Below are 18,346 nucleotides of genomic sequence, written 5' to 3' on the forward strand. Positions count from 1 at the left end.
ATTTCCCCTTATGATGATGAGCTTCATAATGTGTTTTCTGTATCTGCTCGTTTTGGGGACTGATAACATGACTGAAATCAACCCAACATTAGTTTCTTGAACCTTAAAACCTAGTGAAATGTTGCCAGCCTTTGTAGTGGATATTGAGAATGTTTTGGCATTTTGAACAGTGCTGTTTTGTAGCAGAATATCATAAAATCAGCCTTTTAAGATAAGTGCTTGCATCAGTTTTTGCAAGTGGTGGCTTTGCAAATATCCTTGTGCCATATATCATAGCCGAAAACAATGATACTGGGAGAATGGCGAGAGAGATTAACAATCAAAACAGCTGGTATGTCAAGGCCAAGTGTAAAACGATCTCAGTGTTATCAATAATTCAGTAAGAAAAAGCTCGTCAAACAAATATAAACATTATCTGTTTAGCATTTTAGTTCTTAATGTAGAGAGTATAAAGGCTGGTTTATGACAGCAGAAAATGTGAGTTTGCTCACTTACATTTTACAAAATTATTACAGTTTGCAAGATAAGATTTGTTTACTTGACATAAATTAGTTACCGATCCTTAATTCCTCTCGTTTTGTATTTTTCTTTGGGAGGCTTTATCTTGATAGGAAGTACAGCAAAATAATTTTGAAAAATTAATAGCCATCAAAAGAAAAACGTTTGGTGTGGAAGAGTGTGTTACTTAGCCATGTAATATCCCATGCTGAGTAAGGAATGCAGGATTAGACTCTGAATGTCTGATGCACAATCCTAATTTGACTCTGTTTAGTAAACTGTCTAAAACTGTATCTTAACAGGCCTTCTCATGGGGACACTAGATGCAGTCTTGGACTCTACATCAAAAGTGGCTCCATTTCGGATCCTGCATCAAACACCGGATTCTCAAGTCTACTGGTCCATTGCATGTGGTAAGTGTGATTCTTTATTTAGAGGCTAAATGGTTTTTAAAAGTGGCAAATATTTTCCCTAATGCCAATATACCTAAGAATGACACGTGAATATCTGATGGGATAATTCTCTCTCCTCCATCAAGCCCCATCAGGTTTTAACAGTAAAACTGCTCACCTACCTTGAGAAAATGGAAAACCTGCCAGCAGTTGCTCATTTAGGGCCCAGTACTGCAAAATACTGAGTAGTTGAATGGAAGTTGGAGAAAATCTGCACCATGCAGGATTGGGCATTTAAAAGTCCAGCATGAAGTGTTCAATTTTTACTTCTATGGCCTATTTTTTTCTTTCCTTTTTACTAATTTAAGAATGTTTGTGGATCACAGAGAATGGAGATATATACCTGCCATGCAGACAGATGATTGCAAATACTGAGTCTCATTTTGTTCCAGATATTTTGCATTTAATAAATCATGGCTTATGCTCTTAGTTATTTTTATTAAATAATGAGTACAGGCTTGTACAAACAGCATTTCACTTCAACACTGAGAACTACTTATCTCCGAGATGTCAAAATAAAAAGCATGCAGTGGGGGAGGTCTAGGTTGGATATTAGGAAACACTATTTCACTAGGAGTGTGGTGAAGCACTGGAATGGGTTACCTAGGGAGGTGGTGGAATCTCCTTCCTTAGAGGTTTTTAAGGTCAGGCTTGACAAAGCCCTGGCTGGGATGATTTAGTTGGGGTTTGGTCCTGCTTTGAGCAGGGGGTTGGACTAGATGACTTCCTGAGGTCTCTTCCAACCCTAATCTTCTATGCGCCTAGGGTTACATATAAAAGGTTATAGGCACAAAGGCAATTTTTTTTCAGTGTAACCTTTGACAAACTCACTAATTATCATGAAAGAGCAAAATTTTGTTGGCATTATAGAAAATATATTAATGCTATTTTTCCCTTCAGTACTTAGTTCTTTTATTTATCTTAAAGATAGCTAAAATTCATAAATCATCTAAAAAGGCCTCAACAGTCCCTTTCTGCTGATAACATCCCCATCCAGAATACATTTTGCCCAATAGCTTTATATTTATGAAGAGGATATAAAGCTAAAGTATTGAGAAAATAATAGGGAACGGTCCCCTCGTTCCTGATGAGTTTTGTAGCAGGAGTTTAGCCTGCAGCAGATTTCTGCTAGTGGATTATAGTAAAATTAATGTTCACCTTAGTTTCAGCATTCATTCAGTGTATCCCTAAACCAGTTAGATCCAAGTGTATTGACACAGTTAGTTGCACAGACAGTGCTAGGCAAATAGACACACCTATACAAGTACTGGCATTCTTAAGAGTTTAGGGCCTGATCCAACACCCACTGAAGTCAATAGACAGATTCCCATTGGCTTCTATAGGTGTATAGATGTTATAGCTGAGGTTTCTATTTCAATGTAAACATACTTGGAACAGCCTTTCTCAGGAGCATTTAGAGACAATGGAAGCTGAGTTGTGGGTGCCACAACCTTCATCTCTTCTAGGGTGGGGTTGGCACTGGAACTATGCCTGAGCAGTACAGCAGTCACTTTCCAATTTTCCTGGTCCAGTAAGTTTTGGATTAACATAGGAGAGCTCTTCCATAACTAAATATCAGTAATGTTCAATAGGCAGCTACTCTGACAAACTATGCAGGTAAAAATGGCCAGTATGTTCAAAGGCACACTATCTCATCCTCCCTCCTTCAGACTCACCTCTTTCATGATGCCTACAAAACCCTGCCTGCTGTTATATCTAGGAGGGTGGCAAGCTGTCACTGTCGTACTAACTCTTCCATTCCTGCCATTCTCCCTCACTTGTCTCTACTTTGAATTTAAAAAAGGGGGTGGTGGGAGAGGGAGAAAACCATCAACAAAACAAAACACAGCTGTACCAATCATTGCCATGTTCTTTTGTTAGATCCCTGGCCCCAGCCTGGGTCTGTTAGTTGTAAGCCCTTGGGGGAAAGGTCTGTGGGGAGATTTTCAGAGGTACAATGGGAATTCTGTACAAAACTGGTATTTGAAAATCTATCCCGACTCTGCGACCCCAGTCCCTTCCTGTGTAGCTCCAATAGTGTGATAAGGAAACAAGTTATGACCCAATATTTGGTTGTTCTGCTGTGCAGCATTTGTGTTGTGTCTTCAGATAGATTCCCTGCTTTCAGGTGCATCTCAGTTTTTCTAGTGTTGTGTTATGAAACTGCTTTGGTATTCTCCCTAGAGCAGAAGTACACAGCTTTTTCTATTCTAAGCTGTGCATGGGCCATGCAGCTCAACGGAGTTCAGGAAGAGGGTGATAAATTTGCCCACAAGGAAGTCTGAGGTCAGCATGGGTGGGAATAAACAGAAAACACAAATTGTGTTTTTTCTAACCTATCTTTTGCTTGTGAAAGTAAACCTAATTCTAGCAGGAGTTGAGTTCCCTCTCCTCTCACCCTTTCACTCCTCATTCCTTCCCATTGTTTTGTTTCCTGCTGACTGATGGCACAGTGTTTGATCTGGAGAGGTTCTCTAAGCATTCTGTGTTCTGGGCACATTTTATTCATCCAGCATCTTCCTCTAGAGACCAAACTTCTGTCCCTCTTATGATTTGCTCAGTCTCTAGTTGTGTAGTCTCAGTTCCAGAAGCTCAGGGAAATAGCACAGAGCCCTGCTGACAGTGCTGAATATTTCCTAAACACACTATATTTATCTTGCAGTTAGTAAATATACAGTTAAGAGAGAATGCTAGCTGCTACTCATGTCATGTTTATATGTTTATTTGATTTCTTGGACATTATCTAGAGCAGTGCTTCTCATAGTGGTGGTCCGCGGACTGGTGCCGGTCCGCGGCGAGTTTCCTCATAAGAGCGTCAAATAGGATAATAATATGGCACCGGTCCCTGGCACATTGGAAAAAAAAATTGCTGGTCCCCCACATCAGATAGCTTGAGAAGCACTGGTCTAGAGCTCAGGGAACACCCCAAAATTAAAAATGCACCAGTAAATTATAAAATTTTGCAGTGTCACATTTTAGTTCATCAGCTTTTTCCCCAGTTAAACCTTTTAAGTTAATAGACTCTCTCTAACAAAAACTAGACTCTCTACTGAGTCATAAGACTCCAGTTAAATTTTCCTCCAATCTCCAGCCCCTCCTTTAGATGCCTTTGGGGAAAGATAAACTTTGTAGCATTCCCAGAGAATATTGAGTCTGATCCCACAAATTCTTACACACAAATAATTCCACTATTAAATGCTGTGCTATAGTCACATGGATTTTTGCTATCCAATATGTATCAGAATCTTCTCTTCTTCAGTTAGACAAGAAATCAGATCCTATTGTACCATCAACTACTTAAAAAAGACATTAATACCATGTCCCTATATTGTAATATGAAACCTCTCTCCCTGCAATCTAATCTAATCTCCTCCAGTGCATGCTTTTCAAGGCTGTCCCTAGAGGATAATGATCAATAAGAGACCTAAGTTTTATGGTGTATTGGCCAAAGGACAGTGTGGGGAGTAACACACACTCAAACATAACACTTTTAAAAGCAAGGGAAAACGAGAGTTACTAGAAAATGAACTATTTGTAAACTGTTGGTAAGTAAAATCCTAGGAATATTCCTGGGGAAATAATAAGTAGTTGCCATAAAATATACTCAGTTGATGAGTGCAGTAAAAATACCTATAAATGAATAAAAATAAACATGTACTATTGAGAATTCTGTTGCCATGACTTCAACCCTTAGGAAGCAGGAAAAGGGGATCTGCCTGCTGCTAGTACTTGAAATTATATCACTTTTGTGTTACATATAGAAGAGTTAATCTAAAAGGCTGTATAATGGCTTTGTCCCTTGCACGAGGTAGTATCCAGTTAATAAAAACAAGAGACTAAATTGCTTTCCCATTGTTACATTGTAATGATCTAAGGGCTAGTCTACACTGGTAGTGGTAAAGCACTGCGCGGCAGCGCTTAAATGTGCCTTATGTGGTCGTGGCGCAGTCTGGGAGAGAGCTCTCCCAGCGCTCTAAAAAACCCACCTCCACAAGGGGCGCAGCTCCCAGCGCTGGGGACTCAGCTCCGCTGGGGCACTGTTTACCGTGGCGCTTTACAGCGCTGCAACTTGCTGCGCTCGGGGGGGGGTGTTTTTTCACCCCCCTCAGTGAGAAAGTTGCAGCGCTGTTAATTACCAGTGTAGACGAGCCCTAAAACAAGTGTGTTAATGGGATTTTAACTTTGCCTGAGGCCTACTTGCTATTACGGTAACCTATCTTGTGAATAATTGATTCCTGGTAGGCACACAAATGATGATAGTTTTATTGTTCTTTTCACTGTAATCATGTTTAGAGCAAGATTATTATTCCCATAAAACCTGTGGTCAGTTTTAGCAAATAAAGTAATTAAAAATTGTAATGTCAGAAAGATTTTTGTCACCATCAGAGAATTTACAGTCATCCAGGGAGAAACACAGGCTTTTAGTGGGAAACAAAGCACAGAGCCTATGTTCATGGTGTTTTGGTAAGTTAGTATGAGGGCAGTACTCAGAATATTGAGTGTGTGTGTTTATATTTTATTTAAAAGAGCATTCTTCTCATGTTTCAGCATGAGTATACAGGGGAGATAATGATGTCATTAATTGGGCAAACAATTATAAAGCAACTGTCAGGGAACTTTTGGCAGGAAAACTCAGTATTTGACAGTATTTATTGGCCCAGTATAAAGCACTGCTTTATTCACATAACATTTTTTGTGAGGTTTAATAACTCTTAAAAACAGTGTGGGGATGCAGTTCTTTAAAAGACAGGTGCCATCTCTCATTCCTTGAGAGTAGGCGTTCTTCAGGAAAGTCTGAATTTTTTAGAAAATGTGTATAGAATTTGGATTGGTAGGGACAGATCCCAACATAGAGCATTTATTTGTGTATTTGCCAACTAGTTGGTGAATCAGAAGTCTTCACTTTTATTATATACATAGCCCCACGAGCATTCAGAGCACTTCACAAAACATGTGAGAAGACATTGCAAACTAAGTCAAAAAGTTACCTATTCTGTGAATCTTGTGATATAAGTAGTGGGGACCAATCCTGTGGCCTTTACTTACACAACTAGCCCTGTTGACTGCAGGGAGCTACTCACTTGAGTAAATGCTGCAATACTGGAGTCTGCACAATTCTTCTTCTCTTCTAATTTATTAATATAAAAATAGAACATGCATAATTAACCCTGGATAATAACTGTAAATGAAAAAGGTGATATGTAGTATTGCTGATACCTACTGGAATTGCTGGCTTGTATTCTCAAAAGATAGCTAGGGTAGTATAACCTAAACACTGCAGAGGATCCAAAAAACTTTGACACAGCTACTTTTATTTTAAAACATTTTGCAATAACAAGTGCATTAAAATACATTACTCTTGTGAAGTAGATACGTGTTATGCCATTTTGCAGATGGATAACCGGAGACTGAGGGAGGTTAAGTGACTTGCACAAAACCACATAGCAAGTCAGTATCAGAGGGGAATAGAACCCATGAGTCCTCGCTTCTCAAACCAGGTTTCCAGTTAGTCTGGAGGAGAAATCAAAACTGTTTTCAATATTCCTGTTCACTTTTCCTACTGTAAGATATTTTTGACATTACCAGATATGAATGCACCTAGAAAAACCATTCAGAATGCTGGGCTCTAAAGGAGAGTTTTCAAAAGTGCCTAGTAAGTTAAGAGCCAGTGACATTTAAAAAAAAAATATCCCTCCACCAGAATACTTCCTCTGGCCACATCTGTGCCTCAAAATCTTTGAGCCTGAGTTTAGAGAACTGCCCTAGATTCTTAGTGCATAGTCTGATAGAGAATCAGTTTTGCCCTATTTTTGCAGTATTAATTACTCTTGACATTATTTTCACCTTTTTGAAACTCCATCATAAATGTCCAGTTTCTTCTTAACTGTACTTAGAGGAATTTCTATTCAATCCCAGTGCAGTATTAAATAAGCCTGTGAAAACTGCTCAAACCTGCTTAAGGTGTCAGTCTTCATAAAACAAAATGGTAAAGATGTGGTCAATGGAGCTCTCTGATGAGGAGGGAAGTGGTGATAGTGCATTCATGTACTGGGCCTGTTTATTTCTAAGCAATTCCTGTAGCGTATGAAAACTCGTAGCTTCTTATATTGTAGAATCTGCTTACCCAGAAGGGCTGAATAAATCCTTACATAGTCAAAGACATTTTATGGAAAAACCACCTAACCCCTAAGAATAGTCCGAGTATTGCACTCAGCTGGATCCTCATTGCTGCTGTTTCATAAACATCGTCTTTACTTCAGTAGTCTTATGATTGTAGTTTACTAGCTATTACCCCTGGCAAAATTCCTAACCGAGTGTATAAACAGGCCTGGTCTCTGAGTATACCATAAACCGTTTTGACGTACTGACATTTCACACATCATAAAACTAGCTAGCAGCTAATATCTTTCTTTTGTATGAAATTTAAACTGCTAATCAAAACACCTTACTGGAAAATGCATGTGTTTCATTGAGGGAAATTTCTTTCTCTTCTAAAGTTATGACATTCCCATATGATGGGTGACAGCTGTCTGAAAGCAAAATCCTTGTGGGGAGATCAAGAATAAAATGATTAAGTATTTTCACCAGAATAACAGTGCATGGGAAATGAGATAATGAGGCTGACTTTGCCATTTGACCTATGAGGAGAGTTGAAAGAATTGGGCATGTTCAGTGTGGAGAGGAGAAGGCCATAGGATAATAGTTTTTAATATTTAAGTTTATCATAAATAGGATGGTGATCCATGGTTCTCTAAATCCACCACGGTTGGGCAAGAAGTAATTGGCTTAGTTTGCAGCAAGAGAGATTTAGGTTTGATATTAGGAAAAACTTCTTAACTATAATGACAGTTAAGCGCTGGAACAGGTTACCTTGGAAGGTTGTGGAATCTGTGCCATTTATAAGAACAGGTTAGATAAACATCTGTCATCAGGCATGGTGTTGGTATACTTAATCCTGCCTGAGCACTGGGGGGCAAGGCTAGATGACCTCTTGAGATCCCTTTTATCCTTACATTTCTATGATTTAATTACTGCATTTATATGCCCTTCATATTTTGGATGATGAGCTTTATCCTGGATTGTACAGCTTACTTTCTAAACGTTGATTATGTCAAATTATTCCTGTTCCTGCATGCATACAGAGAAGGAGAAGAAAGTATCTTTTGCTTTCAGTAAATTGGGTTTGCAGGAAGTGCAAGAGTGAAAGACCAGTGATTCTGGGTAGGCTAGGGTGACCAGACAGCAATTGTGAAAAATCGGGACAGGGTGTGGGGGTAATAGGAGCCTATATAAGAAAAAAAGACCCAAAAATCAGGACTGTCCCTATAAAATCGGGTAGGCCTAGGGTAGGCCCAAAGACATTTCAAGGATCAGTCAGTTTATATGAATCAAAAACGCAGTGGTTTCTGCATCAGGGAGTAGCTGACACATACATACATTCTGTATTTTGAATGGAATAAGATTTTTTTACAATTGTGGAAGCCAAGTACAGCACAACACTACCCACTTTGATCTTGCGGTGTAGACAGGACTTGAATTGTGTCGACAGAACCACAGTTCTTTCTGAATTGTGGTCACCGAAGTTTTACTATGATTAGGAATATGATTAATATGTGACTTGGTCCTACATCACAAGGTCGAAGCGTGACATAGCCATGTTGAGTGCTACTAGGTGGTAATTGGGTCCTGCCTTATGATAGAGTTATTTAGGCAACGTAGATGTCTATAGAATGTATTTGAAGAGGAAGAAACTTTGCTGTATCTAGAACAGTAGTTTCCAAACTTTTTACTAGGGAGACTCCCCAACCGCATTTTATCTTTGTTTTTTGCAACCCACCATTGCATACCGACCCTCTACCCCGGCACCACAATTCTAATCCTGGCCTGGTGTAGAGCGGAGCCTCTTGGATCAGGATGATTGGAGAGTGAACCTGCCCCACACTCATCCTGCAGCAGCAGCTCTCATCCTGCGAGACAGGGCCTGGCTCCTCACTCCACGTGTTGTGACCTGGTGCATGGGGTCTCAGCACCACTCAGGTTTGGCCTGGTCATAACTTGCTCTCCAAACCTGCCTGCCTCCCCTTCACACCGGGCCAGGAGAAGTGCATGTTTGCTTAGGCCCAGACCCTGTGATGGGTTAATCTGGCCCTGAACATGGCAACCCAACTAGAACCTTCTGATGTCCCACTGATGGGTCGGGACCCAACATTTGGGAAACACTAGTAACTATGATCAGTGTGCTAACTACTACAGTTTTGGTTATTTGTCCAGTGTAGACAAGGCCTTTGTGATTTTTGTTTAGGTGAAGTTTATTTCTTAAGCTTTATTAACCTGTTACTCTTTTATCAGGAGCCAGCAGAGAAGAAATAACGGAACACTGGGACTGGTTGGAACACAATGTTATGAAGACCTTATCAGTGTTTGATTCAAATGAAGATGTTACTAGCTTTGTACAGGGAAAGATAAGAGTAAGTAGCATGTAGGTGATATAACAGAGGAAAGCTATGACTTTTCACTCTTCAGAAACACATACATTTTTTAAAGACATTAGGGGACAACATTGTGGTGCAATGTAATTCTTTTTATGCAGTACTATATTGCAGTTGGATAGGAGCAATGGAATGGGGTGAAGCTATTTCATTTCAAAGTTAAGTAAAATTGATAGAGACAAATTCCATTCTTGCTGGTAAACAAAATGTATCAGTTGCCTTCAGTTAACTGTTTAAAACTTGTGGACAAAGAATATTCTGCAACAATAATAATAATTGACAGAACAAAATGAGGCCATACACTAATCTCGAGGGCCTTTCCCTGTCTGTCTATATGCAGTGCTGTCACAGATGCACAGGATCTTCTCTGTGCCCCAGCCTGTAACCAGGGACCCCTTTAGTATGCCGGGCACCAAAGACCCACACAGTTCCACATGGGCAGGCCCTTAGCCTCCAAGACTCTGAGACTGGGCCTTTGGCACCAGCACTCCCTGTCTCTCTCTGTGATTCCTTGCAGCGAATCCAGCCCAGCCAGACTTCTGTGGGAGGCTTGGACTGCAGCCCTTCAGAGCACAGTGCTCTCACAGAGTATTTACAGCCACACAGGCAGCCTCTCCAAAACAAGATCATTCTTTATTGGTCACCTGGCTACAGAAGCTGAAAATCCTTAGTTTGGCACAAAGAAGCAGACATTATGCCATGGTCCATCCTGGCAAAGCCAGTGCCATCATCCAAGCTGTGATGGACTCCATCCCTTGCTCTGTCTCCCTGTTCCCTTTGGCTTCCCAAGTCAGAACTCCCGAGTCCCTCCAAAAGTGCAGCCGTTATTCCAGTTCAGTTCACATATTTCACCTGCTGGGGTTTCCTGCTGTTTGGGGTTGATTGTTCAGTCTTTGGGGTGGGGGCTCTTTTTGTCTTGCTGGGTCCTGTGTTGCTCTGGGTTGGTTTCAGCCAGATCCTTAAGGACCCAGTCATTCCACGCAGGCACACACCTCCTGTTCCCAGTGCTGTTCCAGGAGCAGCGTTAACCCTTTTGCACCCACTGTGCACAGAGGAAAACCGAGGCGTGCCTAGGATTCATAAAAATATTATAGAAAATGCACCCTTTGTCACAAACTCGATAACTTTTGAATGCTGCATTTGATCAATTCCAAAATTTCAGAGAATGTTTGAATGATGGGGGTTGGGGGGGAATGGGGAACTCTGGTCTGAGGGGTACAGGGGGATGGGTGGGCATACAGCTCCTGGAGACGGGGCACAGAGCGTTCCTGGGATTGGGGGAGTAATGGGGACAGTGGTACAAGGAGGGAGTGCGCTATCACACAGAGACTTTGGCATGAGGGGATAAGTGGAGAATGGGGGCGGCCTGAGGGGAGGATTGCAGGGAGTCCCTGAAATAGAGGGGGATAGAAGGGTGGCACACAGGGAGCTTGTGGAGGAGGTGGGTAATGAAAGAATGCAGTGAGCCCCTGGTGTGTGCAATGAGCTCGGCCTTCAGAAGCAATGCAGTGTGTGACCGTCTAGTAATAATCCATAGTTGTTTTTATAGCACTTTCCGTTAAAGGATAATAAAGCACATTACAAATACCTATGAATGTAGCTTCACAACACCCCTAGTGGGGTAAGGAAGCTTCATTATTCCCATTTTATAGATGGGGAAACTGAAGGTAAGTGTCTTAACCACGGTCATACAGGAAGTCTGTAGAAGGGTCTGAAATAGATGTAGGCCTCTTGACTCTCAGTCCTGTGTTTTGGCCACAAGACCATTCTTTCCCTGAAATATCCAGCACAAAATATGTTGCATGGTTTGTGTATGTATGTAATGTGTGTGTGTGTGTGTGTGTATATATATATAATACATTTTTGTTTGTTTTGCTTTTAGGGATTGATTGCTGAAGAAGGGAAAGGTTCTTTCATACAAGAAGAAGATCCTGAGAAGTTTCGTGAAGCTATTCTGAAGTTTGAGAAGTGCTTTGGATTAGCAGAGCAGGAGAAGTTGGTGACCTATTACTCCTGCAGCTGCTGGAGGGGGCGAGTGCCCTGTCAGGGATGGCTTTATCTTAGTACCAACTTTCTTAGCTTTTACTCATTTTTGCTGGGAGCAGAAAGTAAGTTGGCCCAGTCACTCACCATTTTATTTTATATTTTTCAAATTTGAAGTAACATTTCACACCCATAATCCTTTGAGAATGAAACTTAGTTATTTTGCAACATGACCATCAAATAAAACCAGTGTAGAAAAAAATTAGCAATCAGAATAATCAGTGGGAATATATTATTTAGAATTATTTTATTTGCATGTGCATGTGTAACCCACTAGTGTGTGTTACTTGTCTTTCTCTGACCTGGATTCACAGAGAATATGGGCCTGGTACAGCTCTTAGCTGAAAATCCTGGGTCTTTAACTCAAGCTGTAGAGATTCATGCTTTCAACTCTTGAGGCTCCTGGTTCAATTCCTGTCACATGTACAAATTTAAAACAAAAATAATCTTTCCAAATAGAGGCATTATACATTGCTGATATTTACACACAAAAAGTTGTGTGAAAATATCAGCAAAGTCATTTTGATCATTTAAAAAGTATGCATTTATGTGAGCAATAACTGTGTGATTGAAAGCTAGAAAATGTGAAGAAAGGTGCATAGACTTACAAGCATTTATATATTTTCTTGCCAGTACATGCATGTAGTACTCATGATTGCCAGCAGAAGGCACAGCGGTACATCAGAAAGACACAGGCCCCTTAGATATAAATGGTCTGCTTGCTTTAAGAAGCTTTATATTAAATGCACTATTAAAACAGACCAGCCTGCATGATGATATAGTTCATGTAGCCATTTGCAGTTTTACATTGGAACAAAGAACAGAAAGTGTAATCTAGTACTAACATATGTGGCACTTTTTGATGTATTTCTAGCCATGAAATTCTACCTGACAAGCTTCCTGTAACTCTGAAGATAGCCTGTGATGTTCTTGTACTTGTGGAATAGCAGTAGTTTCAGTTTTTCTGTATGCTTATTTTTGAAGGGGCACAAATGACTGAGGGCCCAATCTTACAAGGAGCTGAGCACCCTCAACTCCCATGGCAGTGAATGGCAGTTGAGTGCATTCAGCATGTGGAAGGATTGGGCTATAAAACAGGGAAAGCAACTATGTTGGGCAAGATTATAGAACCCATTTTAAATAGTACCTTACCTCCCAAGCAGTTACACTGAAGCCAATGAAGTAGGTGTGGAATAAGGTACTACTGTATAGGAGAGAGGATTATTACAATGTGGCCCTTATTGAAATACACAAAAGCTTCTTCCTTTTTCCCCAGAAACATGCAATACAGTAAAGGCTGTTCACTGGCTCACTATAACGCTTTCAGCCATGTTAGACTTTCCTACTCAATAGTGATTTAACTGTGCTGTTTAATTACATTTTATCAGAGCTGTTGACCGCTTGTTCCCTTAGTGTTAAGGAAAAAGTGTAGGCGGCTAATGAGCAGTGAGAAGTTACTCACACCTGCTTATACTCATATTTTCAGTAAAACTCGTTATCTCCTGGGATGAAATCTCAAAACTTGAAAAGACCTCCAATGTGATCCTGACAGAGAGTATTCATGTGTGCTCCCGTGGGGAGGACCACTACTTTTCCATGTTTTTGCACATTAATGAAACGTTCCTTCTTATGGAGCAGCTGGCAAACTACGCTGTAAGGAGACTTTTTGACAAGGAGACATTTGAAAATGACCTAGTCCTCCGTGATCCTCTGCAAATCACCAAGAGGTAATTTATTGTTTGTAGTATGTCAGCTGTGTGCTCAGTAGAGTTCCAGGCACAGGAAGACACAATCCTTGTCTGAAGGAGCTTACAATAATAGCTTTGCTAACATTTATGTCTTTTACCCAAGTGTCCTCTTAGACATTGGGTAATGCAGGGTGTTATAATTTACTGTTAGTTGTCAGAAGAAATCACATGAATATAGTGTACACCGCTATCTCGATATAACGCCACCCGATATAACACAAATTTGGATATAACGCAGTAAAGCAGTGCTCCGGGGGGGCAGGTCTGCGCACTCCGGTGGATCAAAGCAAGTTCAATGTAACACGGTAAGATTTTTTGGCTCCCAAAGACAGCGTTATATCGAGGTAGAGGTGTATAAGAAATAATATCAGCTTTATTCACAAATACTTGTGTGGGTATCTCAACATGTTTACAGATTGTTCATGGCTAATCAGATTAACAAAAACACCATTCAAAATAAGCACCAACGCACAAATTGACCAAATCTGTGCTAATAGCACAGGGTTCTCCTTCTTTAAAACAGAACTGAACACCACATGATGTTTACTCAAGCAGGGAACATACACTAAACACAGGAGATGGTTATCTTCATTGTAAATTCTGTAGGAAAGTTCTCTTAACCCGGTTTTCTCATTCACTTTTGTCAGATCCGATGCAGGCTTAAGTCTAGAGAGCCAGATTTTGATCTTAGATATAAGTGTAAATCTGGAGTATCCACACAAAAGGCAGTGGAATTGCTCTGGATCTGTACAGCTGTAACTGTAATAATAGCCCCAAGTGTGCGTTATTATATGGCATATTTGCATGTTTTTCATTTTCAGAGGCTCTTCTGTGGTAAAGCTTAGTTTCTCTGAGTGTATTTTAACGAATCATTAAAGCTAACAAGTTGGTTTTCATGGCCCAGGTTTATAAAATCCTTTCACAATTTATAGGCCAGAATTAATTGTAAATCAAGACTTTACATCTGTACCTTTTATTATTTTTACACAGAAAACAGAGAACACATTTGGAACAGGAAAAAATGCAGAAAGCATTATTCAGTACTGTCATACAACCAAAGCTTTTTAATAATAATAGGTTTCTTGATAGGTTCCAGAAGAGAGAACCATTTAATACATGAATATAGAAAAAGGGAGGAAAATCTTATTGCTTTATTCTCTGCTTTAAAGGGATTTCATCAGTGGGTTTAAAGCCCCAGATTTACATTTGTTTACGTCCTGTATAAATAAGATCTCTGGAGAGGTTACATTCTCTAGATAATAATTGTATTCAAGGTTCTGAAATATTTTTGTGAAAAACATTACAGCAAAATTCATTTTCAGAAATGTAGTGTCTTAACAGCAAGTGGGGATAAAAAGCAAGAAGTGATGATGTGATGTCACTGAAGAGTAGCTTGCTGATGAAAGAATGGAAAGGAGGGGGAAGGGCAACAAACAATTTTTTCAGCATATGTTAATTGGATAACAAATGCATGGGCCAGATGTCATTGGCAATGGGTGATGTAAGCAACCATGTGTTGGAGACTCGTGACTGGTTTTCTTACTATTGAATTGTTTTGGGTAACATGAAAGGTCAGATCTAAAATATCCATTGGGTTTAAGTCTGTCTCCTGGGCCAGTGCAGGCTTGGTCCCTGTAGCATATTTGGCAGCATTTTCTCAAGTCTAGTTTCAAGTAGTGTGCCTTCCACAGCTTTCAATGGAGGGATTTCCAGAAGTCCAATACATTTCAGCAGGGGCTTCAGCAGGAGTGGGGCTGAAGTCCTGAGCCCCAGCTTCCGGCAGGTGTGCACAGGCTCTCAAACTTCTGAAGATTGTTGTATGCAGCTTAGAGGGCCAGTAAGTTTGGCCACCCTTGCCAGATATTATACTTGTTTTATATTATAATTACTGGCTGATTGACGTTTAGGTTTGGTAGCAGTGCTGGAGATGGATGTTGCTCTCCTGCCAAAACATAGTTTTTTCACTGCATTTATATATGAATATAATCTTCTCTTTCTGAAGCATTATCCTGTGGCAGATGTTTCTTATACATGCACTCACAGAGGCTACCTTTCCCGCTAATCAATTCTTCATCAAGTCAAAACTGGTTTAGGTTTAATTGGTTTATTTCAGTGGGTTGAAAAGCAGAGCCGATTGGGCTATTAGAAAGTGGTAACTTTTCACCTAATTTAGGCCTCCATACAACAATCCATCCCCTTTCAGCAAAGCTCTTAATCATGTGCTTAACCTTAAGAAAGTTCTTAAATCCGATTGATTTAAATGGAACTTCAGCATGTGTTTTAAGCATATGCTTAAATACTGTGCTAAAATAGGGTGTAAGCACAGTCAACTCCCTTGGGACTTGATTGTGTTCAGAACCTCACTTAGTGCCTTCCAGGATTGAGCCTATAATATATTTGAAAACATGGAATATAAATTTTAATATAGTCCCCTCGCAACACAATTCAGTTTTAATAAATGTAAAGTGATATTAAAGTAACTTTGATTTTCCTTCTCCTCCTCCCCTTTTTATCCATTAGAGGCCTGGAGAACCGAGCCCACAGTGAGCAGTTTAGTGCATTCTTCAGGCTACCCAAAGAAGAGACCCTGAAGGAAGTGCATGAATGCTTCTTATGGGTACCTTTCTCCCACTTCAACACGTTGGGAAAAATGTGCATTTCAGAGAACTACATCTGCTTTGCTAGCCAGGATGGCAGTCTCTGCAGCATAATCATTCCCCTAAGAGAGGTATTGCAAATTGCAGTCAGAGCCACTTACACTGAAAGTTTTATAATTTATGGATTAAAGTAATTAGCAATTTACTTTTCTTTGAGTCAAGTTTCTCATTAGAAAATTGAATCTGTTTTTATTCAATTTATATGATGTCATTTTTTTCTTGGTGCCAGCTGTATTAAGCTAAAAATCCCACTGCATACAGAACTCCTTTCACTTTTCAGCTCAAAGACAACCTTCAAGTCCCTCTTTTTTTTATCCTCTGTTCTTTCTAGGTGAGCAGGGGATCTTTTAATGTCTCATCTTGCGCAAGTCTCACAACTTGTACTTAAACTGGGAATTTGTCTTTATAGCCCGAGACTTATGGTCAAAAGCAAAGAATTGGAGGGAGTGAATATTTTGGAGTGATTGGTTATGGACCCTTTGGAGCCTTTTGCCTGTAGGTCACCAGCTTAAATCTGACTGCTGTGGACAGTGATTAATCAGTGCCATCTGTTCAGAGGCTTATGTGAAATGAGTTTGATAGTGTCTAGTCCTTAGTGGACAAATTACAGTTGGCATCCTTAACAGACAGACTAAAGGATCATAAGGTAAAGACTGTGGGCTTGTCTACACTGGCAGTTTACAGCACTGCATCTTATTTGCTTGGGGTGTGCAAAAACACCCCCGAGTGCAGCAAGTTTCAGCGCTGCAAAGTGCCAGTATAGACAGTGCACCAGCGCTGGTAGCTATGCCCCTTGAGGAGGTGGTTTTTTAGAGCGCTGTGAGAGTGCTGTGCCATGACCACACAAGGCATGTGAAAGTGCTGCCGTGGCAGCAGTTCAGCATTGCCAGTGTAGACTAGCCCTGTGTTACAGTCTAGCTTTGAATGATCTAGGACAGAGATGAAAGAAATTTGTGGATCAGTGTATGGGAAGATTCCCCTGTCCCTTCCCGTGCGGCATATATTCTGTGGACTGAGCTTATATCAGTCTCCTTAATGTTGTCAGCCTCTGGCTAGTCCCAGATATATTCTTGAAATATATGCACTGGAAATTACCAAGACATTGATTAGTACTTTTGTATTCTCTTCATACATGCTATACATGCATGCAGCTTACTGGACATGCTGGGACAGATCTTCATATGGTGCGAATTGTCATAGATACATTGAAGTCAATGGAGCTATGTTTACACCAGCTGAAAATCTGCCCTGCTATGTGCTATTAGAGTGAATTTCTTATTCAATTGAACTGAGTGTTTGAAAGTATTAAAAGCCATAATATACATAGGTCCAAATTAATTTCTTGTGTAACTTAGTTGACCATCAGTGGGCATATAACAGCAATATAGTTGGCACACGCTACTTAGATATTGCAGTTCATCTGATTTTTCTATTGTCAGTTTTGCAAACAGGGGCTATTGCAAACTGTAATAACAAAGCATAACAGGTTGAGTTAAAGGAACTGACTTCTTAATTCCAGGTTCTCTCTTAGGAGTTGTTAGGCCCTTATAGAGTTGTTTCATGTCAGCTGGTTTTCATCTTTCACCTCTGGTGGTCAAAAAGGAACAGCAACAGGAGTGAGTCTAGCAATTCAGTCATATTACGAATTTAGTATTTCCTGAAAAGCTCTACATTATAAAATGTATTTACCACTATAAATCATAACTATCCCATCATTGCAATTAAGATCAGCTTCAGCTATCATTTCCTGTGATAGATGTGTCTAGGAGGGTATTCTCAGTGGAGGATCCTTCCTGTGAATTCTGCTTCATGCGATTATTTGCAGGAGCTAGAGTCTGGCTTCTTTCAGAAAACTCTAAGATGCACCAGGTTCAGCAGGCACTTGAGGCCATGTTTTGGAAAGCGTTTAGCACCAATATGTTGATTTTTCTAAAAAATCTGTCCCATAATGAAGTCTTGCATCCGACGAAGTGGGTATTCACCCACGAAAGCTCATGCTGCAAAACGTCTGTTAGTCTATAATGTGCCACAGGATTCTTTGCTGCTTTTACAGATCCAGACTAACACGGCTACCCCTCTGGTAATGAAGTTTGGGTTTTATGGGGATAACATTATCTTGTGCCAGAATAGCAACAGCCCATTTTGTGCAATGATAGTTTAAATTGCCTGCATTATTAATTCTGCTTATACAATGGTCCACTGTGCTCCACGCTGCTCACAGGTGTCTGTCAGTGCATGCTGTCATGGTTATCAGGCTAGCTGCACTGTTGTCCCTCCTTGTGGGGGTACACTCAGTGAGAACCCACCAGGACCTGGGTTATAGTCCCCTGGGTATCAACTGTGACTCTTTCAGAAGGTCCAACTGAGAGGAGTTTCCCTTTGGGAGCCTCTGATAGGAGCTGATTCAAGTGACTCAAACAGTTTCTCCAAAACAAAGAATTATTTATTTTTTTCACCCA

The 18,346-nt window shown here is 40.3% G+C and overlaps 1 protein-coding gene across 4 annotated transcripts in view; it reads left to right on the forward strand.

Annotated features, from left to right (window-relative positions):
* The window catches only part of TBC1D8B (TBC1 domain family member 8B), a 65,401-nt gene that overhangs the window by 14,862 nt on the left and 32,193 nt on the right, over positions 1 to 18,346 (forward strand). For all 4 annotated transcript variants that reach the window (XM_039488477.1, XM_039488474.1, XM_039488475.1 and 1 more), the window contains exons 2-6: positions 801 to 911; positions 9,300 to 9,418; positions 11,322 to 11,547; positions 12,969 to 13,209; positions 15,751 to 15,958. In XM_039488477.1, the coding sequence (XP_039344411.1) occupies positions 801 to 911; positions 9,300 to 9,418; positions 11,322 to 11,547; positions 12,969 to 13,209; positions 15,751 to 15,958 (905 nt within the window). The remainder of the gene's footprint in view (positions 1 to 800; positions 912 to 9,299; positions 9,419 to 11,321; positions 11,548 to 12,968; positions 13,210 to 15,750; positions 15,959 to 18,346) is intronic.

This window comes from Mauremys reevesii, linkage group 9 (genome assembly GCF_016161935.1).
Source record: "Mauremys reevesii isolate NIE-2019 linkage group 9, ASM1616193v1, whole genome shotgun sequence".
Classification (NCBI taxonomy): domain Eukaryota; kingdom Metazoa; phylum Chordata; order Testudines; family Geoemydidae; genus Mauremys; species Mauremys reevesii.